This window comes from Mobula hypostoma, chromosome 19 (genome assembly GCF_963921235.1).
Source record: "Mobula hypostoma chromosome 19, sMobHyp1.1, whole genome shotgun sequence".
NCBI lineage: Eukaryota > Metazoa > Chordata > Chondrichthyes > Myliobatiformes > Myliobatidae > Mobula > Mobula hypostoma.
The window spans coordinates 6442803-6466192 of NC_086115.1; the positions used below are offsets into that span (position 1 = coordinate 6442803).

At 41.9% G+C, this 23390-nt stretch overlaps 1 protein-coding gene across 1 annotated transcript in view; it reads left to right on the top strand.

Annotated features, from left to right (window-relative positions):
- pdzd7a (PDZ domain containing 7a) overlaps positions 1-23390 on the top strand; it is a 120976-nt gene that overhangs the window by 63643 nt on the left and 33943 nt on the right. Inside the window, exons 14-16 of the mRNA XM_063071255.1 lie at positions 3046-3117; positions 3762-4445; positions 6387-6487. Coding sequence (XP_062927325.1) covers positions 3046-3117; positions 3762-4445; positions 6387-6487 — 857 coding nt within the window. The remainder of the gene's footprint in view (positions 1-3045; positions 3118-3761; positions 4446-6386; positions 6488-23390) is intronic.

Here is a 23390-nt window from a genome sequence, read left to right on the forward strand (position 1 = left end):
CCAAAGATGTACCAGTTAGTAAGTTAATTGGGCATTGTAAGTTGTCCTGTGATTAGGCTAGGGCAAGATAGGTGGACTGCTGGGCAGTTCATTGTGTCGGAAGGGGCTGTCCCACTTTAAATCTCTAAATAAACAAATAAATCCACATAGACAGCACTGGAGGTCGGGACTGAAGCTAGGACCCTGGTGATGTGAGGCGGCACTCTACCAGCTGTGCTCCTGCCCTGCCCAGTGGAGTACTTATCTTCTGAAACTCATGTTTTACTGCATATAGCACTCACAAAATGCTGGAAGAACTGAGCAGATCAGGCAGCATCTGTGGAAATGAATAAAGAATCAACATTTCGGGCCTTCATCAAGACTGATGTTGCCTGATCTGCTAAGTTCCTCCTGCATTTTGTGTGTGTTGTGTAAGGTAAGGTAAGATAAAACTTTATTTATCCTGAAGGAAATTATTGAAATTATTGTGAACTAAAATATGACTTTCAGAAGATGTTGAGCTGGAAATTCTCTCCTATTGTGCTATCTTTTGATACCCATGAGAATTTTAGCTAAGCTCTTCTGTTAAATATTATCACATGCTTTATTTATATTCAATGTCCTCTTGGAAGTTTGGTCTCTGTTAGCAAAAGAAAGGCCTTGGCCTTCTTACTGTGAGTACAATATCTTGTCTATCGTGCGTGAGGCTTAGGGGCTTGGTATGATAGAATTTTTCTGCCAAGTGACATTGTACAAAGCCTGTATTCCTCTCAGTTCTGAAGAAAGGTCTCGGCCCAAATCGTTGACTATTTACTCATTTCCATAGGTGCTGCCTGACCTGCTGAGTTCCTCCAGCATTTCGTGTGTTGCTTTGGATTTCCAGCATCTGCAGATTTTCTTGTTCGTGATTCATTACTTGGAGCTAGATGCCTAGTAATTTATACTCAATAAGTGAAGTCAATGAGATTGAATTTCTGAAACCACCACTGATTTGACTGAGGCAAATTTCAACCCCAGTCTGTTCTATGGATGTTGATTGAGGGATAAATATTGGCTCAGTCATTGGGGCTAACATCCCTGTGTGAAATAATGAAATTGAACCTTTCACATTGTAGATTAGATCTCTCCTGAGAGGTGACATCAGTGTCGAGGCAGCCCAGATATTTATGATGGTGTTTGTTGTGGGATTTGGATTCACAACCTTCAGACTCAGGAGAGCGCTCCATCTAAAACCTTGCACAATTATTCACAGTAGTTGAAAGGGATTAAGAGTGTTGCACAGTATTCTGTACCAGGTTTATACATAATTCAAAGTTAACAGGCATAGTAAATCATTCAGAGGGCCAAAGGAAGCTCCAAATAGCTCTAGACAAAGTAACCAGGAGAATAGCAGGTGAAAAGAATTAGTAATACTCTGAATAGGAGAAGTTCAAATAATGTGAAAAAGCAAAAGGCTTTGCAAGATCAGCTTTTGAGAATTAAGATAGGCACTTTACCGGGAAAAGCAGGAGCACAGCTAGTCAAGTACTGCCTCGCATCACTAGAGTTCCAGCTTCAATCCTGATCTCCGGTGCTGCCTGTGTGGTATTCACTTGTTCTCCCTGTGACCATGTGGGGTTTTTTTTCCAGGTACTCTGGCTTCCTCTTGTATCCCAAAAATTGCAGACTGGTAGGTTAGTTGTCAACTTCAAATTGCCCTAACGTGTAGGTGAGTGGTAAATCTGTGTGGGAGCTGATCGGAATATGAAAAAAAAATAGGATCCATTCCTCTGGATTGTACTAAAATGCTAAAAAATATCCAGCAAAGTGTACTTCCTCAGGATGAAGATCTAGTATGCTACCCGGAAACATGGTATCCACTGTGGGGATCCACATATTAAAGAAATGGAAAATGTTTCTGTTCATTAAGAGGCCTGTTTTATTAAATTGAGCCAAATGAGTGTACAATGCAGTCGGTGGCTACTTTCATTTATGTCTTAGATGATGCTTTTGCTGTGTTCAAATGAGATTAAATCATTTCTTCATGATTTTAATGCCTAGGTGACCTCTTTGATGAGGTAGTGAGCGACTAATTTGGAGACATGGCATAGATCTGCTATGGTCACTTGGAAGGATCCCTTGGGAGAAGTTCAGAATCAATGTCAGTGTAGGCGTGAGAACGTTCTGGACAAGTGCCGCATTTCTCAGTGATAACTCTTGTAGAAAACCTGGACTTCAATAGCTACATCCCTTAAGGCTGTGTGGAGTGGGCTCTTGGCTGGACACATGTCCTTGCCTTACTGGGACAAAATGACACGGACAGACTGAGGCCCAACAAAATGAAACAAAGGTGCAGCCACAGGTGAAGAAGAAGTGTGCCTGGTCTGCTTTCATTTCCAGTGGGGACTACATGGGAATGAATCACCAGCATGATGTAATCCTAGTACAGTTTCGATTAAACCACATGGTGCATAAGTAATAGGAGCTGATGCAAACTACCTTTCCAGCTCCCATGTTTAATTCTGGCCCAAGGTAGGAAGGGAGAGGGTAAACGAATGGTGAAAGCAAATCTTGTATCAATTCAGAATCAGATTTACTATTACTGACGTGTTGTGAAATTTGTTGGTTTACAGCAGTGGAGCACATTATAGAAAATATACTATAAATTATAATAATATATATATGAAACAGTGCATAAGTTAGAACAAAATTGTAAGGTAGGGTTTATGGGTTCATTGGGGAAATATAAAAACAAATTATGAGCAGGAAGTGGATTTTGTAATGATGTTATTTATATTCTTAATATGTTTCCTCCAATTCAGTGTGAATATTAAAAGTGAAATTTGCTGAGTCTCCATTTTAAAGTGTTCTGCTATATTTTCCATGTTTACTATAATAAACAGGATTAGAGAAAGAGTTGAAATGCTGAAAATAAGCTTCTCGTGACAATTACCATATTATTGCAGGAGTTTCAGCAGTGTACAATCTTAATAGCCATTAAATTACTTTTACACTTAGTGAAAATACATCACTCATATTTAAACAGTAATGTTGATTAATTTATTGTCAATAAAATATTTCTTACAGGGAGATCTCCGGTGCTTAGGCAGGGCAGCTATAGATTGACACCAAAGAGACACCTGATTACACCAGTTCCAGGTTAGTAGCATGTGAGGTGTGGCTTTGATTCCTGGTTAATTAATGTCCAATCTGTGGTGTCAACATATAAATACATCAGTAATGTCAGCTGCTCAATTGAAAACTTCTGCACAGTTCTAAAAATTTAGGCTGCTTTTGGCAGTTCTGATACTGAAACCCTATGCGGCACTACCCCTGATTTTTCTTGTTCTCCTTTGAGTTTAAAAAAACAAAATTACATGTTATTTTGATTATAACGTCTTTTTCAGACACCTGTCATATCTCAATAGTACAGGTCCAATGCCTGCTCCTCAGCGATGCCTAGTTTCTCAGATGGGTTCTTAAGTGATATAATGGGGCCCATTACTATATACAGTGGGCATAAACTTGCTTTAAGTAGCTGCCCTTAGATATCTAAAAATTAACCCAGATCAAAATAGTGCCGGACATTTTACAGGGTATCCTTGGAGTACAGAAAACCTCTATAAAATAAATCAATTCCTTCCCATTCCCATTCCCAACCCAATCCATCCATTTCCTTGCTGAGCAATGGTTGAGCAGTAGCCATCTACTGTCCCATATTCATCAAATTTTATGGTATTTCGGTTTCTCATTGGTTGTTCTGTTTAAAACTTATTTATCTGAATTTTTTCTCCCCTCTACAGATTATAGAGGGGGCTTCCAACTGAAACCACTTAAGGATTATGAAAAGGAAAGGATGATGATGGAGGAAATCGAGAGGTTAAAGATTTCACATTCACTTCAAGCGAATAATGCTAAACCATTCAAGTCTTTGAAAGATGTACATGTAGATAATCATGACATAGATAGTACTTCATTTAAAAATGCTTCCCACAGTCCAGTAAGGTCGAACTGGTTGCTGACAGATTCTAACAGGACTGCAGAATTACCATCTGCTGCAAAGCAAGACGCCAATGTAAACCAGTCAGAAATGTTGGACAAACAGTCCAGCAATGGCAAAACAGGAAGAAGAACAGCAAGGCCAAACCATAACAAAGTTGAAAAAGAGAAAACTGAGACAAGTTATGACTTGCCATTATATTCAGCGGTGAACAAATCTAAAAAAGCAAGACCTGTTTTAGATCAGGTGTTCGGAGAAGCATTGCCCAGTAGAACTTTACATGGGGTAAACACAACTGTAGGTGGTCAAGGTGAGCTCAAGGAAAAGCCAATTTATGCAGAGACTAAGGAAATCTTGGAAAATGGCCAAGAAGAAAGAAAAGTCATGAATGATGGAATTAGAACAAGAATTGGGAAAAGCGCCGAAAATAAAGTACTAGAATATGAGCTGGTGACAGTCAAAGTGTCCAAGATGAAGCAATCATTAGGTATGGACTTCACTTTGCATCATCCAAAAACTGATAAAATTGTTTATTTTTTTTTATTTGTTTACTTTGTTTATTTTCTCCCATGTTTTGTATTTTTTTAATAATGTTTCCACTGTGCATACTTGACAAGTTGTCATTCCGCATGCACTGATGTACCCCATTGTACACGCTTCGAACATACCTTTACAATCAGTTGTGCAGTGCAGGGCAGAATTCAGTGGCACCTAATGTATACATACACTTGCATTGCACGCAGTACACAGTGTACCCGGCTCACTAATATCGTACACCCAAATCCATCGACATGCACCACACAATTTTATTTGTTTTTCCTGATGTAAGATCCAAATTTAATGCACCAAACGTTATCATAAAGAAATTTCAGTCAGGAATAAATTCTGAGAATTTAGCCTTTTAAGCCACATGATATAAGCTCATTTCTGGCTGCTCTGAAGCCCACTGGTCTCATTCCTGTCGATTAAAGGGAGTTTTCTGACAAAAGTAAGCACCAACTTGAACAGCTGTCCGTTTTTGCCCAGTGATTATTTTTGTCTTTGCCCAATATTTCCACTTAATTTTCAGCTTCTGTTTGACAAATACCATATCTGGCAATAATCTTTGACCTTGGCTAAATATAAAGGACAAGACTGAACTGCCACAGGTTCCTTTGCTCCATGATACTTAAACGTACTAAATTATAAATTAATAGATTAAGTTTTGACAGAGAGGCAATGATCATCCTAATCCTTCCTTTGTGAAAGCACTTGTCTGTGATACAGCTAGTTCTAAAAACTACTAACTGCCCATTACGCTGTTGGCATTTAGGGCAGCAATGAAGGTGCTCCATCTCTGGTAATGTTCAGCACTTCCTTCTTCATGTCAGTAGCTTCCTCTGGCTTTTCACTGCTGTCAGCCATGCATTCCCGGGTGGAGACTCGGGAATACTGTCACACCCAGATGTAGAAGGATTCTTCATTGCTGTTTCTGTAACAGTTTGAGCTGAACCCCTGAACCTGGAGGACCAGTGGACCACTCTTAGTCTGGTCTCTACTCTTTGACCTGTTTCGCATGGGTGACCCTACCAAGAGCCAAAGCATAAAGCCCTAACTCCGGCCAGTGTATCTCTCTGGGTTATTGAGACATGCAGGCCTCCAAAACACGGCAAAGTCATGTTCCTCTTGGAGGTCTAAAACCCAATAGTAGTTCTACCAATTTCTGTACTGCAATGCATTGTACTTTGAGTAGTTAACATATTTCATAAATTATTAGAAAATTTAATTATTTACCAAATGAATTCTGAGATGTGTAACAAGTAGCAGTATCTCAGCTCCATGAACTATTTCTTTCAAGGAAGTTAAAAGCACAACCTCATTAGATATCTTTAAAAGAAGGTATGACCGAACATCATCAAGTATGGTCAATCCCCTCATGCACTGTTAAAGAATTTTGGTGTAGCACCTGTGATTCAAAAGACAGCCTGCCCTACAGTCCTTGGTGCCTTTTGCATCTAGAATTATAACTAACTCCTTTAAAAATGTTTTTTTACAACTTTGCCTGGTTATCTGTTCCATTATTTCACCACCCTGAGTGAAGAAATTTCATTTCAGTTCAGTCATAGATCTCCTGCTCTGTAATCTGAGATTGAACTCCATTACTCTTGACATACCAAACTGGGGAAACGCCCTTTTAGAATGTTGACAGAATAACTTTATTTCACTTTTAGTTTTTGACACTTGGAAAACTTTTGTTTGTCTTTCCATTTCTCTGGAAAAGTTCTGGTTGGGACTTTAGAGAATAAAACTAGGTTATAACAGTTCACATTTGTTTGTGATTGAGTTGACCCATTTTAAAAAAAGTAGAGCATTATGCAGTTTTGCTCATTTTCATGAATGCAACATTTGTGATTTAAGACAGGATTTTTGCTTTGAATTTTAATTTTAGGAATCAGCATTTCGGGTGGCATTGAGTCTAAAGTTCAACCCATGGTGAAAATTGAGAAGATTTTCCCGGGAGGGGCAGCATCAGTCAGTGAAACCCTTAAGGTAATACAATCATTGAACGGTTCTGCTTCTCTGCACAGAGATAAGCTAAACCTGTGTGTCTGTTGGACTGTTCTTTAAAAGATTGATGATACCTGTCTGCAATTCCAGTGATAAAACAGATTACAAAATGTTCACAGAATCTATAGTCCCATAGTAGAAACACATATTGCTTGTTTCACTCATGCATTAAAGGATGAATAACTTGGTGTAAAATATTAACCTTGATTGTAGCATCCTCATTTGATCGGTAAAACATGATATAGCTCTTCCTTTCTAAACCTTGTCCCCATTTGAATTTTAATTTTAAAACACTTTAATTTTGATTCCCATTCCTGCTTCAACATGTCAGTCAATGGCCTCCTCATGCCTCCTGCTCCAGCCATGGACCTTTCCCACCCACCTAGATTCACCTATCACCTTCTAGCTAGTTTCCTTCCTCTTCCCCCACCTTCTTATACTGGTATCTTCACCCTTCTTTTCCAGTCTTGAAGAAGGGTCTTGGCCCGAAACATTGACTATTTGTTCATCTCCATAGATGCTGCCTGACCTGCTGAGTTCCTCCAGCATTTTGTGTGTGTGGTGCCATTTGGATTGTTCATTGTTCTTTGCAATTTATTTTTCATCAAAAGATGTCATCAACTGTAACTTTGATTTTTTTCCACCTGAGTCTGATAGAAGTAAAACTCTGAAGTAACGTAAGTAACACAGACAAAATGCAGGGCAAGTTCAGCAGGTCAGGCAACATCTATGGAGAGGAATAAAAAGTTGACATTTGAGGCTGAGGCCCTTCACCAGAATCTAGCAAGGGTCTCAACTCAAAATGTCAACTCTTTATTCCTCTCCATGGATGCCAGCCTCCCAGGTAAGAGTGGACAACAATGGACAGCAATTTTTTTTCGAAAGTGTTGCGTCCTCAGAATTTTTTTGTTTATGATAGAACACTTGAATCTGAACACAAATATAATTTCAGGCTACTTGTATTACACAGGAATCTGGAGAAACGAGAAATCAACATTTATTGAATATGATGCGTTTACTTGCATAACAATGCTGACGTTTTGCAATAGTTCAATTAAGTAAAATATGTTTTGTTGAAGACTTTCATTTGTACTCAGTGTCTGAAGCTTCTCACTTAAGTGTCCAACAATAAAAAGCCAGCATTGATGGGCTCCAGTTTCCCAGATATTATTTCTCCATGACAGCAATGTCCTGGTGAAACCTTTCACCATGCTCGTCACTGACAGCGCCAAGATTTGCAGGGAAGAAGTCTAAATGGGAATGCAGACAATGAATGTTTAGTGACATGCATGGTTTTGTGTGCTTGAAGCATGTCATCAACCAGCTGCATGTGGCTTGGTGCTCTGTATTGTTACCAAGAAAATTTTCAACAATATCCTTGAATGCTTTGCATGCAATTTTCTCTGGTCGCACTAGAAGTTCTTTGAATTGCCTGACATTGATGATCTGTTTGATTAGAGAACCAACAAAAACGCCTTCCTTCATCTTGCCATCAGTTATTTCTGAGAAACATCTGTCTCAAATATCAAAATCCTTCTCAAAAATTTTTGTGCCCAGTGACAGCAGATTTCATCCTTGCAGTCCTGAACCCAGTAATTCTGCTTTTACCTTTGACAAACCCAAGTTTCTGACCAGGTCATTTAACTCAGATTGAGTAATCAGATGCGGCTCACTCGACATAAAGGGTTCAAAATCTGTATCTATATCACTGTTGTTTTCCATTCCTGGCTCGTGCATCATGGCATCTTCATCTGCCTTCTCTAGACTCCATGTTTCTGGTGGCATTGGTACTGGAAGACTATCGTCATGGGGCTCAGGTCTCATGGCTAAAGGGAGATTGGGGTATTCAATGGATTTGTTTTTAGCAGAGAAACCAGACACACTGATCAGTCAGAAGTAGCAGTCTATCACATGATCCTTCTCTCACTGTATCAAAAGGACAACGAATAGCATTGACTCCTGAGTACCTTTGAACCAAGCTCTAAGATCAACAGCACATGTTGTACAACAAATGTGAGGAGCCCAGGCTTTCTCTTAGTCATCAATTTTACACCCAAAGTAGAACTTGTAGGCTTTCTTAATCTCTGTCTTTGAGATTTAAGCATATACTCGTCACAAATGTAACAAAGTATCACGGCTGCTGCAACATTGATGAGACATTTTGCTATCACAAATACTTCTGAAAATACAGTTACTTTATTATAATGAGTACACACAGTATGCGAGCGTGCACATCAACATGATCGCAAACCAATATACATGTAAACGCGATGCACAGAACGGTGTGCACGTGTTTATTATATAGCCTTTCTAAAACCTGTCCTTCCCTACCTAAGCGTGCCTGGACAAGATAGAAAACTTTTCAGCTTACATTGTGGGCAACATTTTCATTGACTTAAATTGTAGATTGAAATAACAAATATAGGCAATTTTAAAAAATGGTGCATGTTAGAGAAGTTAAGGTGATTTTCATGATCAGCAGCCCAAAATCCATAAGATATACCCAAAAGTATTCAGGAAGCAAAATCTTTGATGTCCAGTGCAATTGGCATACTTGGGTGGCTTGCCAGTCAGCTGAAAATCAATGCCACTAGGAAGCAATAAAATTAGCAGCTCAAACAGCATCAGTGGAGAGATTTCAGGTCATTGTTTTGGGCTGATACCCTCCATCAGATTCAAGTTCAAGCTCAAGTTTAATTGTTGTTTCACCATACATTTGAATACAACCAAATTAAATGGCATTCCTCTGAAGCCAAGCTGCAAAACACAGAACCAACGGTCACACACAGCATATATAGCACATTAATTTGATAACAGAAACACGTACGGTTACAAAGATAATAATATAGTCCAAGTTTCTGAGTCTCACGGCTTGTAGATTGATGGTTTGATGGTGCATGTTTGTTGTTCTGGAGCCTCGTTTCTGCGAGAACAAGCCCACAGTTGTTCTTCATATCACACAAATGCATCCGTAGACAAAGGCAATCCAGCTTGCCTCCCGCCAAGCGAACATTGGAGGGCAGCACCGATGGGAGGGGCCAGTCTCCAACCCAGCACAGATTCCAGCTCCAGCTCCAGTGTTTCCTAACGCGGTGGCCGCATGAATGAGGCCTGACCCACACAGCTCCCCTGCCATCCGTCTTGCCAATGAACCAGTGAATCAGACTCACAATAGTCTACATTACCAACGTCCAGCAGGGTCTTGAGATCACATTAAAAACGTTGTGAACTGTCTGTTGGATCACACTCTGCACACCACCACCTTCTGTGAGCGGCTGAAGCAGGGTGTAACACGGTGCACAACATGTACAGCTCCGTCGCTATCGAGCAACTCGCTGGTGGGACAGACCTGCGCTACTCGTTGTTCTTGACAATCAGTAGTGCCTTGCGATGGTAAAAATGAAATAAAAGACAAACAATCAGGCCTTCTGTTGCACCCTGAGAGGCCGTTACATCTGAGCCACCACCATCTTACTGGAAGATCAGCTCCTGCTGAGTTCCTCTACCATTTTAAGCATCTGCAGAATCTGTTGTGTGGCAATGAAATTATCCACCTTTGAATGAAGTGTTGAGTTTTGTTGTTCATGAGATAGAATTAAAATAAACAATAAACTATCATCCAGCATTTAGGGTAAATTGGTTTGGAACTCTGATTTGTTACTCGTTAATTTTGCTCCTGCTTGGTATTTGTACATTTGTACAAGAAAACATGAAGTGGAATAAGTTACTGCAAATTGTCCTAGATTGAATGGAGTTATTTTTTAATGACCAAGATCTCCTTTGCAAAGTAGGTCGGGAAACCGGTGTTTAGAACCAGCCAGACTGTGACCCACTTTGCAAAGGAGAATTTTGGTCCAGTTCAAGTTTTGTTTATTATCAATCAACTGTCCACATGTATACCACCAAGGTGCACAACGCATAAGGTAATATTAACAAATAATAAGGTGCATTAACAATGCAAGTTAAAAAATAAACACTGTAATTCTACTGGTGCTTCATATGTGATGAGACCTGGGTGGTGGCAAGGAGCTCAGTAGTCTCATGGTTCGGGGGAGGAAGATGTTTGCCTTCATAACAGCCTTTGTCTTAATGCTACGGTAACTCCTGCCTGATGGTAGGGGGCTAAAGAGATTGTTGGACAGATTGGAGGGAACATTAACATTGCTAAAGGCCATGCATATGCATATCTCCTGTTAAGTATCTCTGATGGGTGGAAGCGAGATCCTAATGATCCTCTCAGCAGTCTTCACAGCCCTTTGAAGGGACTTGTGGTCAGATGCCTTGCAATTCCCGTACCAGACACTCACTCAAAATATTCAAGCAATAAATAAACCTATGCCTAGGGATGTCCTGGTGTAATTTATTCTTGTGTGCTACATGGATAGATTTCATTGTAAAACCATTGCCTCCCTGTACATCAACTACTTATTGTGCCCAATCTGCACTGCTGAAAACTTACTCCACAAGCTCCAGGTATTTCATGTGCAGTGACATCGATGTTTGGTCATTGAGCATTTTAACATTGCCTGTGCAAAATTCTTTTATGACCTTTTTGACCTGCAAATGGTGGAGAGCGAGAGCCTCGATACTGGTACTACTTAGAATTTTGAGCCCTGATATGACGTTAACTAAAGATGGCCATATTTTAAATGATCCCCTTGCAGGAGATCATAAGACCATAAGACATAGGAGCTGAATTAGGCCATCTGGCTCATCGAGTCTGCTCTGCCATTCAATCATGGCTGATCATTTCTTTTTTCTCCTCCTCAACCCCAGTTCCCGGCCTTCTCCCTATAACCTTTGATGCCATGTCCAGTCAAGAACCTATCAATCTCTGCCTTAAATATACCCAACAACCTGACCTCCACAGCTGCATGTGGCAACAAATATCACAAATTCACCAGCCTTCGACTAAAGAAATTTCTCCACATCTCTGTTTTGAAAGGGCGCCCATCTATCTTGAGGCTGTTCCCTCGTGTCCTAGACTCTCCCACAATGGGAAATATCCTTTCCACACCTACTCTGTCTAGGCCTTTCAACATTCAAAAGGTTTCAATGAGATCCCCCCTCATCCTAAATTCCAGCGAGTACAGATCCAGAGCCATCAAACATTCCTCGTATGATAACCCTTTCATTTCTGGAATCATCCTTGTGAACCTCCTCTGGACCCCCTCCAATGTCAGCATCTTTTCTAAGATGAGGGGCCCAAAACTGTTCACGATACTGGAGGTGAGGCCCTACCAGTGCCTTATAAAGCCTCAGCATTACATCCTTGCTCTTGTATTCTAGACCTCTTGAAATGAATGCTAACATGGCATTTGCCTTCCTCACCACCGACTCGACCTGCAAGTTAACCTTTATGGTGTTCTGCAGAAGGACTCCCAAGTCCCTTTGCATCTCAGATTTTCTCCCCATTTAGAAAATAGTCTGCACATTTATTTCTACTACCAAAGTGCGTGACCATGCATTTTCCAACATTGTATTTCATTTGCCACTTTCTTGCCTATTCTCCTAATCTAAGTCCTTTTGAAGTTTGAAACATGCACCATTTCTTTGTGTTATCTCCAATCTATCACCTCATTGTCATTTCCTCAAAAGTCTTGATCTTTGCCAAACCATCCCTTGACTAGTTTGTCCCCATTTCTTTCTTCTTAGATCATTACCAGTCTGATCACCAAGCTCATGCCTCCTTCAACCAATTCCGACCTGTTCCTCCCTCCAGTCTACTCCAGCTTTCTCAACTCCCCTAACTCCAGTGTGATCCTCTCTACCAACCCACTACAGATAAAGCAATGACTGCTCCTCTCCTCAACCACTCAGCCCTCCTCCCTCACACCCTTCCCAGGCATAACAGTTGTAATAGAATTCTGCTGCCAAGGGTAACTTGCCTGAGGTCCTTTGGCAGCAAAACTTCAATACAACTTTTCACATAAATTACTATCTCTAGATCCTGGACTTGTTTGGAATATTGGTCACTGGTATGTTGTTTCTTTTTAAGTGGCTGCACTCCTTATTCCACCTCTTATTTTTGTATTCCTGTGAACAACTAAAAGGCATTGATCTTGTGGGGTTTAAATTAATATTGAATTTCAGTCTTTAATTTTAATTATGGGGAGAAGGCAGGAGAATGGAGTTGAGAGGATAATAAATGAGCCATGATGGATTAGCAGAGCAGACTTGATCAGCCAAATGGCCTAATTCTGCTCCAACGTCTTATGGAATTACATCTTTTCAAAGGACGTGAAAAATAACTCTCAATTAAAAGATAAGAACACTCTACCATTCTACCATGGTACATTAACGTAATGTGAGTTTGAAAGCAGAAAAGTCACAGGGGGAAGATTGAATAGCATACGTTTCAGTTTCTGTTTCTCCTTTAATATTCCGGAGCAAATTTCGGCCACTTTGCAGAGAGCCCACATGGAAGATAATAGAAACTGGCAGGTCGGAAGCTTCCTGATTAAACTGATAATTGTACTGAATTGAATGTTTTACCTCCAATCTACATTGCATCTATTGGTAATCTCGACTCATGGCCCAGCCCACCACTTACTACAATACAACTAATGACACCACTGTCTTGTGACTCCAACTGTCTCGCTTTGTATAGACAAATGAAAACAGCCTAGTTCAATCATTGCAGTATTCCAGCAACAATGGATAGTCCACGTTCTCTAACAATTCTAACTACAGCTTTTTGAATGGCAATCCCCATCAAGGAGCCAACACTAAGCCCTTTTGACCAGCTCTCGGGTTTGTGTCAGGTCTTGTCTCAGTGTTTCCATGAAACTGGTGTTCCTCTCGCAACCTGTGATGCCGCTGATTGACCATTTGCTGCAGTATCAATGATCTGTTTAGCTGATGCACCATTGCCGTGAAGCGCTTCATTTGATTTCTTTGTGAAGAAGTATTTGTGGCACACCCAACTCCTACCATAGTGATTCTTACCCTACATTACTCTACTCACTTACATCAGTCCACTGGGATAACCCAACCCTATTGTTTCTATAAAATTCTTGGAGAACTGTTGGGAATTGAAAGTACAATGGGAATTATGCAGAACCTTTCTATTGGAGCAGGGAATTCTATTTACGAAGTCTGAACAGTATCTCAATGAGGGCCGGGGTGGCAGGAAATAAGATTTACATATTGAGAATCTCACAATTATATTTTATTAAAATAATGATTGCATTGTCTCAGTCTTATAAATAGCATTTTGAAGAGTGCAGATCAAAGTTCTATCTGTGAAATACAAGGAATATTTTTAATTTAGAAAATAAATTATTGAATATTCAAGTATTTCTTTACCTCTGAACCCAACAACAAAGTGTATTTTATGGCTTTCCAGTGACATTTTGTGGAATCAATAAATCTTGTCATTTGTAAGAGTGTATTTTAAATAAAAATGTAATGAAAACTAGACTGGAAATGGTAAAACATTTCATATTCATACTAAAATATTGCTGCGCACATGGGTCCAGTTTTCTTTAGGAAGTAGAAGGTATTGGGTATAATGGAGCCATCTTCTGCATGAAGGAATTCGTAGAGAATTCATTTGAGAATGTCTGATGTAGAAGCTGCATTTTATTTATTTATTGAGATACAGTGTGGGATTGGCCCTTCGAGCCATGTCTCCTGGTATTTCCCCGATTTAATCCTAGTCTAATCTCAAGACAATTTACAATGAGCAATTGACCTGCCAACTGGTAAGTTTTAGGAATGTGGGAGGAAACCAGAGCATCCCAAGGAAGCCCACACAGTTAAAGATAGAACGTATGCACTCCTTACAGGCAGCGTGGGAATTGAACCCCGGTCGCATTGTTATTAGAGTGGCATAGTTAGTACAAACTGTAAAGCATTGTACTAACTATGCCACTCTAATAACAATGTGAAATTATGTAAACATGGAATTCATTGGGTATATTTAAAGTGGAGGTTCGTAGGTTCTTGGTTAGTCAGGGTATCAGAGGTTTTGGGGAGAAGGCAGGAGAATGAGGTTGAGAAGGTAAATAAATCAGTTGTGATGGAATGGTGAAGCAGACTCAATGGGTGGGCAAAATGGCCTAAATCTGCTCCTATGTCTTATGGTTGTATGGGCTTAAGTTAGGATTGCATATGTAAGCATTTCTTTGATGGATGATTTGGTTCATGATGGTGCTAAAACATTTGTTTAGGATTCTATTTAAGTTTTGTTTTCTACCCTTTGTGATAAGATAAGAAGCAAGTCTTTGGAAAGAAACTGTTCTATTTTTCACTTGGTTTTAAAGAATAAATCAATAGTTCAGAATCAGAGTTAGGATTAATATCACTGACATGTTGTGAAGTTTATTGTTGCAGCAGCAGTACTGTGCAATACAAAATGTTATAAACTGTAATTTTAAAAAAATATATATATATATCTATATATATAAAAAATATACAGTGGCATGCAAAAGTTTGGGCACCCCTGGTCAAAAATTCTGTTACAGTGAATAGTTAATGAGTAGAAGATGAACTAATCTCCAAAAGTCATAAAGTTAAAGATGAAACATTCTTTTCAACATTTTAAGCAAGATTAGTGTATTATTGTTGTTTTGTACAATTTTAGAGTGGGGAAAAAAAGGAAAGGAGCACCATGCAAAGGTTTGGGCACCCCAAGAGATTTGAGCTCTCAGATAACTTTTACCAAGGTCTCAGAGCTTAATTAGCTTGTTAGGTCAATGGGTTGTTCACAGTCATCGTTAGGAAAGGCCAGGTGATGCAAATTCCAAAGCTTTATAAATACCCCGACTCCTTAAACCTTGTCCCAACAATCAGCAGCCATGGGCTCCTCTAAACAGCTGGCCAGCACTCTGAAAATTAAAATAAATGATGCCCACAAAGCAGAAGAAGACTATAAGAAGAAAGTGAAGTGTTTTCAGGTAACCGTTTCCTCAGTTCGTAATGTAATTAAGAAGTGGCAGTTAACAGGACTGGTGGAACTCAAGTTGAGGTCTGGAAGACCAAGAAAACTTTCTGAGAGAACTGCTCATAGGATTGCTAGAAAGGCAAATCAAAACCCCCGTTTGACTGCAAAAGACCTTCAGGAAGATTTAGCAGACTCTGGAGTGATAGTGCACTGTTCTACAGTGCAGCGACACCTGCACAAATATGACCTTCATGAAAGAGTCATCAGAAGAAAACCTTTCCTGCGTCCTCACCACAAAATTCAGCGTCAGAAGTTTACAAAGGAACATCTAAACAAACCTGACGCATTTTGGAAACAAGTCCTGTGGACTGATGAAGTTAAAATAGAACTTTTTGGTCGCAATGAGCAAAGGTATGTTTGGAGAAAAAAGGGTGCAGAATTTCATGAAAAGAACGCCTCTCCAACTGTTAAGCACAGGGGTGGATCGGCCATGCTTTGGGCTTGTGTTGAAGCCAGTGGCACGGGGAACGTAGAACCATAGAAACTACAGCACAGAAACAGGCCTTTTGGCCCTTCTTGGCTGTGCCGAACCATTTTCTGCCTGGTCCCACTGACCTGCACACGGACCATATCCCTCCATACACCTCCCATCTATGTATCTGCCCAATTTATTTTTAAATGTTAAAAAAGAACCCACATTTACCACCTCATCTGGCAGCTGGTAGAGGGAAGAATGAATTCAATTAAATACCAGCAAATTCTGGAAGCAAACATAACACCGCTTGTAAAAAAAAAAGCCGAAGATGTAAAGAGGATGGCTTCTACTACAGGATAATGATCCTAAACACACCTCAAAATCCACAATGGACCACCTCAAGAGGTGCCAGCTGAAGGTTTTGCCATGGCCCTCACAGTCCCCCAACCTAAACATCATTGAAAATCTGTGGATAGACCTCAAAAGAGCAGTGCATGCAAGACGCCCCAAGAATCTCACAGAACTAGAAGCCTTTTGCAAGGAAGAATGGGCGAAAATCCCCCAAACAAGGATTGAAAGACAGCTGGCTACAGAAAGCGTTTGCAAGCTGTGATACTTGCCAAAGGGGGTGTTACTAAGTACTGACCATGCAGGGTGACCAAACTTTTGCTTCGGGCCCTTTTCCTTTTTTGTTATTTTGAAACTGTAAAAAATGGAAATAAAAAAAGTAAAGGCTTGGCTTCGTGGGCGAAGATTTAGGAAGGGGGCTGCCCACATCTGCTGTAGGCTCGCTGGTGGCTGACGAGGCCAATACGGGACAGGCAGGTCTAGCAACAGCGGCTGCAAGGAAAATTCTGTTCTGGGTTTGGTGCTGCTGTGTCACGGTTCTTCCTCCTTCACCTTTTGTCCTCTATGCCAGCCCTGCGTGTGTTCTCGAAGGAGGAGACAGATTGGTGAATGGTGTGTCGCCTGGCCTTGCAATCGGAGGCAAGATTAGACCACTGGCGATGGTCAATGTGACAGGCACAAAGGGATTTCTTCAGAGTCCTTGTACCTCTTCTTCGTTGCCCCTCTGTCACGGTGGCCAGTGGAGAGTTCGCCATACAGCACAATCTTGGGCAGGCGATGATCCCCCATCCTGGAGACGTGCCCTGCCCAGCGCAGCTGCGTCTTCAACAGCATGGCCTCGATGCTGGGACCTCCGCCTGTTCGAAGACTTCGATGTCGGTGACAAAGTCAGTCCAGTGGATGTTGAGGATGATGCAGAGGCAGCGTTGGTGGAAACACTCAAGGAGTCATAGGTGGTGATGGTAGGTGACCCACGACTCGGAACCGTACAGGAGGGTGGAGGGTGGTCAGCACAGCGGCTCTGTACAAGCTGATCTTTGTGCCTTTCTTCAAATGCTTGTTGTTTCAGACTCTTTTGTACAGCCTGCTGAATGCACTGTTTGCCTTTGCCAGTCTGTTGTCAATCTCTTTGTTGATCTTGGCATCTGAGGAGATGGTACCATTGGTGCAGTATCAGATGTAGATACCGTCCTCGTCATCAAGGTCTTCTGTGGCCCTTTCGAGCATCATGCTGAAGAAGATGGTGAAGAGAGTCGGCGCGAGGATGCAGCCGTGCTTTACTCCGTTGCCTATTGGTAAGCGTTCTGAGAGGTCGTTGTTGTGTCTGACTTGGCCACGCTGATCTTCATGTAGCTGGATGACCACGCTGAGGAACTTTGGAGGGCATCCCAGTCGTTCCATGATTTGCCACAGACCTTCCCTGCTCACAGTGTCGAACGCTTTGGTAAGGTCGACAAACATCACGTACAATCCCTTGCTGTGTCCCCTACATTTCTCTTGGAGCTGCCTGAGTACAAATACTATGTTGGTGGTGCTCCTGTTGGCTCTGAAGCCACACTGGCTCTCTGGGAGGCGTTCTTCTGCAATGCTGGGCACCAATCTGTTCAGGAGTACTCTTGTGAGGATTTTTCCTGTGATAGAGAGCAGAGTTATCCCCCGGTAGTTGGAGCAGTCGGACTTTTCCCCCTTGTTCTTATACAGGGCGATGATGACTGCATCACGGAGGCCCTGTGGTAGTTTACCTTGTTCCCAGCAGCAGACAAAGAACTCATGGAGTTTGGTGTGTAACGCTGGGCCCCCATGCTTCCAAATCTCAGGTGGGATTCCATCAACTCCCTCTGCCTTGCCACTTTTCAGCTGCTCTATGGCCTTGACTGTCTCTTCTGGGGTTGGAATCTTGTCCAGTTCTGTTTTCTCTGGCTGCTGTGGGATGCGATGAATTGCGGAGTCTTGGACCATGCAGTTGGTGATGAAGAGAGTCTGGAAATGTTCCAACCATCAGTTCAGGATGGATGCCTTGTCTGTGAAGAGCGCCTGACCATCTGCACTGCGCAAGGGACTCTGGACCTGTTGCGAAGGCCGTACACCGCTCTCGACTTCATAAAACCCTCTGTAGTCACCGGTGTCTGCGCAAAGCTGAGTTCTCGTTACGAGGTTGGTCCACCACACGTTCTGACTCTCTCGAAACTTGCCCTGGAGGTTGCTGCATACAAGGCGGAATGCTGCTTTCTTATCAGGACAAGGCGGCTGAGCAAGGTGCATCTGGTGGGCGGATCTCTTTTTCGCCAGCAATTCTTGGATCTCCTGGTTGTTTTCATTGAACCAGTCCTTGTTCTTCTTTGTGGAAAACCCTAGGACTTCTTCAGAGGTTTGCAGGATGGTGGTTTTTAGGTGTTCCCAAAGCACTTCTGGAGAGGAGTCTGTAGGGAAACTGGGATCCTGAAACCTCGACTGAAGATTCGTCTGAAAGTCAGCTTTCACTTCAGCTGACTGGAGGATGCCAACCTGAAACTTCTTCCTTGGAGTGCCTCCTCTCTTTGGCTTGGGTTGGAAATGCAGACTGAGTTTGCAGCGGAAAAGACGATGGTCCGTATGACACTCTGCGCTGGGCATCACTCGGTTGAGTAAGATGTCCCGAAGGTCTCTCTGGCACACCAGGATGTAGTCTATGAGATGCCATTGCTTGGACCGAGGATGCATCCAGGTTGTCCTCAGACAGTCTTTCTGCTGGAAGATAGTGTTAGTGATGGGGAGTTGCTGCTCCGTGCAAAACTCTAACAGAAGGTGCCCGTTGTTGCAGTTTCCAAAACCATGTTTGCCAAGCACTCCTTTCCAGGCTTCTGAATCTTGGCCTACTCTGCCATTGAAGTCACCAAGGATGAAGACCTTGTCGTCTGCAGGGGTGTTCCGTACGAGGTTGTGCAGATCAGTGTAAAACTTGTCCTTTTCTGCAGGATCCGCTTGAAGAGTGGGGGTGTACACGCTGAAGAATGTGGCATGCTGCTTGATTCGAAGTGGGAGGCGCATGGAGATGATGCGGTCGGAGTGACCTGTTGGCAATTTTTCAAGTTTGGAGGTAATTAAGTTCCTGACCATAAAGCCAACGCCAGAAAGGCATCTCTCAGTCTCTGTCTTGCCTGATCAGCAGAGGGTGTAGCTGGCGCCATGTTCTTGAAGGTTGCCTTCCTCTGGGAAGTGGACTTCACTGAGAGCAGCGACGTCCACATTCAGTCTTGAAAGTTCATGCGCAACTAGAGCGGATCGTCGTTCTGGGCGACGACTGTCTGCTGTACCGAGCATTGTTCTGATGTTCCAGCATGCGAGCTTTAGTCCTTGCACTCCTTGTGAGGCAGGTGTGTACCTTTTCTTTTCTGTTGTTGTTCGACTACATTTGAGGATGCCCGTTGACAGCGGCTAGCCAACGGGGGGGGGGAATGGAAACGAGCTTTGGTTAGGCCACCTTTTCTAGGCCCCCCTCCATGTGGAGCAAGCAGTGCTATCCCTAGAGAAGGCTGCTTGGTCGTTCAGGGTGCTGCCGCATGATATCGTCATCTCCGGGGTCAGTATCAGACGGCCCATACACCTGAACCGCCTGCATGCAGGATCGGAACTGCAGCTTCCAGTGTCATCTTCCTCCTGATGTTTTCACCCCTTTCCCTTCGCTGCAGGGCTTGATGAATGGTCGGGGAGGATGGTCGTAGATGTGGGCGTGTCCTTCAGCCTGCGCAATGGTATTTTAGGTGGAGTGCAGTGTGCATGGTACTGGCCCCACCCTTTGCACCCGGGGTTCATCTGCCATAGCCTAGCAAGCTGGGACGGTGACAGCAAGGTCCTCGGGTAGTAGGAGTTACGTCGGAGTGTCCTCCTGGGTGGATGGCCTGACAAGGCTAATGAGCCCCACCTGCCCGGGTCTGGATTCAGAGTTGTCCTTCTGTTAGGCTGGCTGCCAACCAAGGCCTACGAGCCCAGCCTACCCATCCAGTTATACTGCCGGACACTCGGTCGCGCCATGACGTAGCAAGCTCGGTGGAAACGGCGGGCACCAGTGAGAAGGTATTGCTACGGACGCAGTAATATAGGAGAGGCCATTTGCAGTGGCCTCCTGCCTAGCAGGCTAGACAGTGACCACGCGGCAATCACTACACCGGGAAAGGAGAGGCGATGTATTGCACGTTCACTTTCCCTGGGTGAGCGGGACGTCAGGCCCAGACCTCACCCGCCCCTCAAATAAAAAAAAAGTTAAAAAGTCAACTTGCTTAAAGTATTAAAGAAATGTGTCATCTTTAACTTTATGCCTTTTGGAAATCAGGTCATCTTTTAGCTATTCACAGTAACAGAAATTTTGACTAATTTATATATACATAAATTAGATTTGTGCAAAAAGAAAACGAAACACCATAAATCAGTGACTTGTTATGTCTCTCTTGCTGTGAAAGGGGACAGCTTATTTTCCATTTATTAAGGAGAGAGAGGCTGTAGCGTGCTGAATTGTTGGGTGGACAATTAAATTTTGTTTTGCTGCTGATCATGGTCATTATTAAGGGCCTTGCTTTGCATTCTTGGTGGGTGGGGGGTGCTGATGCTTTTTTTTGAGGAAGTGGATGGGCTGGGGGAGGGTCGTTGCTTTGCTGCTGCTTGTGCGTGGGAGTGGGGGATTTGCTGCTTGTGTGTGGGAGTGGGGAGTGGGGGATTTGCTGCTTGTGTGTGGGAGTGGGGAGTGGGGGATTTGCTGCTTGTGTGTGGGAGTGGGGAGTGGGGGCTTTGCTACTTGTGTGTGGGAGTGGGGAGTGGGGGATTTGGGGTTCTAACATTTTAACTGTCTCATTCTTTGGGGCACTCTTCTGTTTTCAGGATGTATATTGTGTACATTTCACTGATATTAAGTAGAACTATTGAAACCATTCAAAAAGTTTAAAAAATAGAACGGTGCATGCATTCATTGTCTATTCCGAAATCTGATGGCAGAGGGAAGAAGTTGTTCCCAAAACATTGATTATGTGGCCCCAAACTCCACAACCTCATCGCTGTTGGTGCTAATAAGAAGAGCACTCCCAGGGTGATGAGTGTTGTTAATGATGGATGTTGTGTTTTTGAGGCCTTTTGCTGGGGAGGCTTAGTGCCCGTGATGGAGTTGACTGTGTTTGTAATCCTCTGCAGCTTTTTCCGATACTGTGCATTACCCCCTCCTCCTCATACATCCAGTTAGATTGCTCTCCTCTCCATGTAGAAATTTGCTAGAATCTTTGGTGACATACCAAAGCTCCTCAGACTCCTAATGAAATATTGCTTCTGGAGTTTCTTCTTTGTGATTACATCAAAATATTCAGCCCAAGGTAGTTCTTCATATATGGAACTTGAAACTGCTCACCCTTTCTACTGCTAAAATAATATTGGTGGAAGTTATTTTGAAGTAATGTCTTGAATGAAATCTGAGATTTGAGATTGCTGTGACGGTGTCTTAGAAAGTCAAGTGACTGCCATGAGTGAAGGAGTAAACCACAAACTGCTGAAAGAACTCAACTTGGGGCTGATTTGAATCAAAGTCACAGAGGACTACAGTACAGAAGCAGTCCCTTCAGCCCATCTAGTCTGTGCAGAATTGTTATTCTGCCTACTCACATCAATGCACACCAGGACCATGGCCCTCATCCATTTGAGAGATTGACCATACCTTTGATTCTACCATATGCTGTTTCACTAACTGAGTTTCTCTAGCAGTTTTAGCCCCATCTTCCAGCATGCACAATCTCTTGTGTGTCCATGCATAAAGGAATGCATGCAGGTACAATTTAGTTATTGTCACTATTTGCAGGCTTCAGTTTTCTTTCAATAACTGTGGAAGAATCAGTGTGACTAATAATTGTTCCGTAAAGAGCCCTTTGTTCAAATTTTGTACAACATAATTAGTTTCCAACTGGCTGTCCTGAGACAGTGAATAGTTACTTAATTAAAAATGCAATAGAGGTAATTCACAGTTACTCTGAGAGCTCAGTAAAATGTGAATTGGCAATGAGAATGGATTGAATATCATTGTGCATGCAAATTTAATAAGAAAACTCCAACTTAGCATACTGTTTCAGCTAATTGAAATATATAACTTTACCAAAGAAAGATTCACAACAGATTGGCATTTAAAATAAATACTTAGTTAATTAGAACATGCTGACATTAGTAATTGTTTTACTGCTGTGCTAATCAAATGACACAGGGCTTTCGTTTAAGTTGTATGCTGATAGGAAGTTTTTGACAGAATTCTAACTACTCTTTAAATAGATGTAGAGTAACACATTGCAGGAATTCAACAGGTCAGGAAGGATCTATAGAAAGGAATTAAGTTGATGTTTTGGGCCAAGACCCTTCTTTAGGATCGGAAAGGAAAAGGGAAGCCAGGAACTTCAAAGTAATGCATTTCAATTAAGAAACTAATGCAAAACAGGGGATCCCAAGATAAGAAAATTCAAGGACATTCAGAGGTTTAATAACACAGTTCCTTAGAAAAGTAGGAAAGGCTCAGAGTGTAGATATTTCACAATTACTATAGCACCCATCACTCAAAGCTTTGTCAGTTGGCCAGTGATCAGCATTAGACATTTTATTTACAGCAAATAGGAAGAATGATAGCAAATTTCTTGAACCCAACTGATCATATAACTTGCTGCATGCTTCCATGAGATTGTTTGTTGTCCCACAATTTTTATGAGTAACATTTCTAGCTTTCATCATTTCTGATTACGTGCCCAGATGCTCTAAACATTCACATGAATAAAATTGAACCAAGTTGTGCATTTACTATGTTGCTTTAAAAGTGTATATTTAAAGAAAAGCATGAAATGTATTTTAATTGTTTGTGGTTTTTGTATTGCTATATTTATTCTCTTTTCTTGGTGCAGCTGTAATGAAACCCAATTTCCCTCGGGATCAATAAAGTATGTCTATCTATCTATTTAACTATAATTTGAATGAAATATTTCCAATGTTTATTTTTCCTTAATACTTTTCTAGCCAGTTTACCAATAACACTACCTATCGTTACAGTCGCAAGACAAGGTTTGTGAACCCTTTGCAATTACCTGGTTTCTGCATTAATTACTCATAAAATGTGATCTGATCTTCATTTAAGTCACAATAATAGATAAACACAATCTACCCAAACTAATAACACACAAACAATTGTA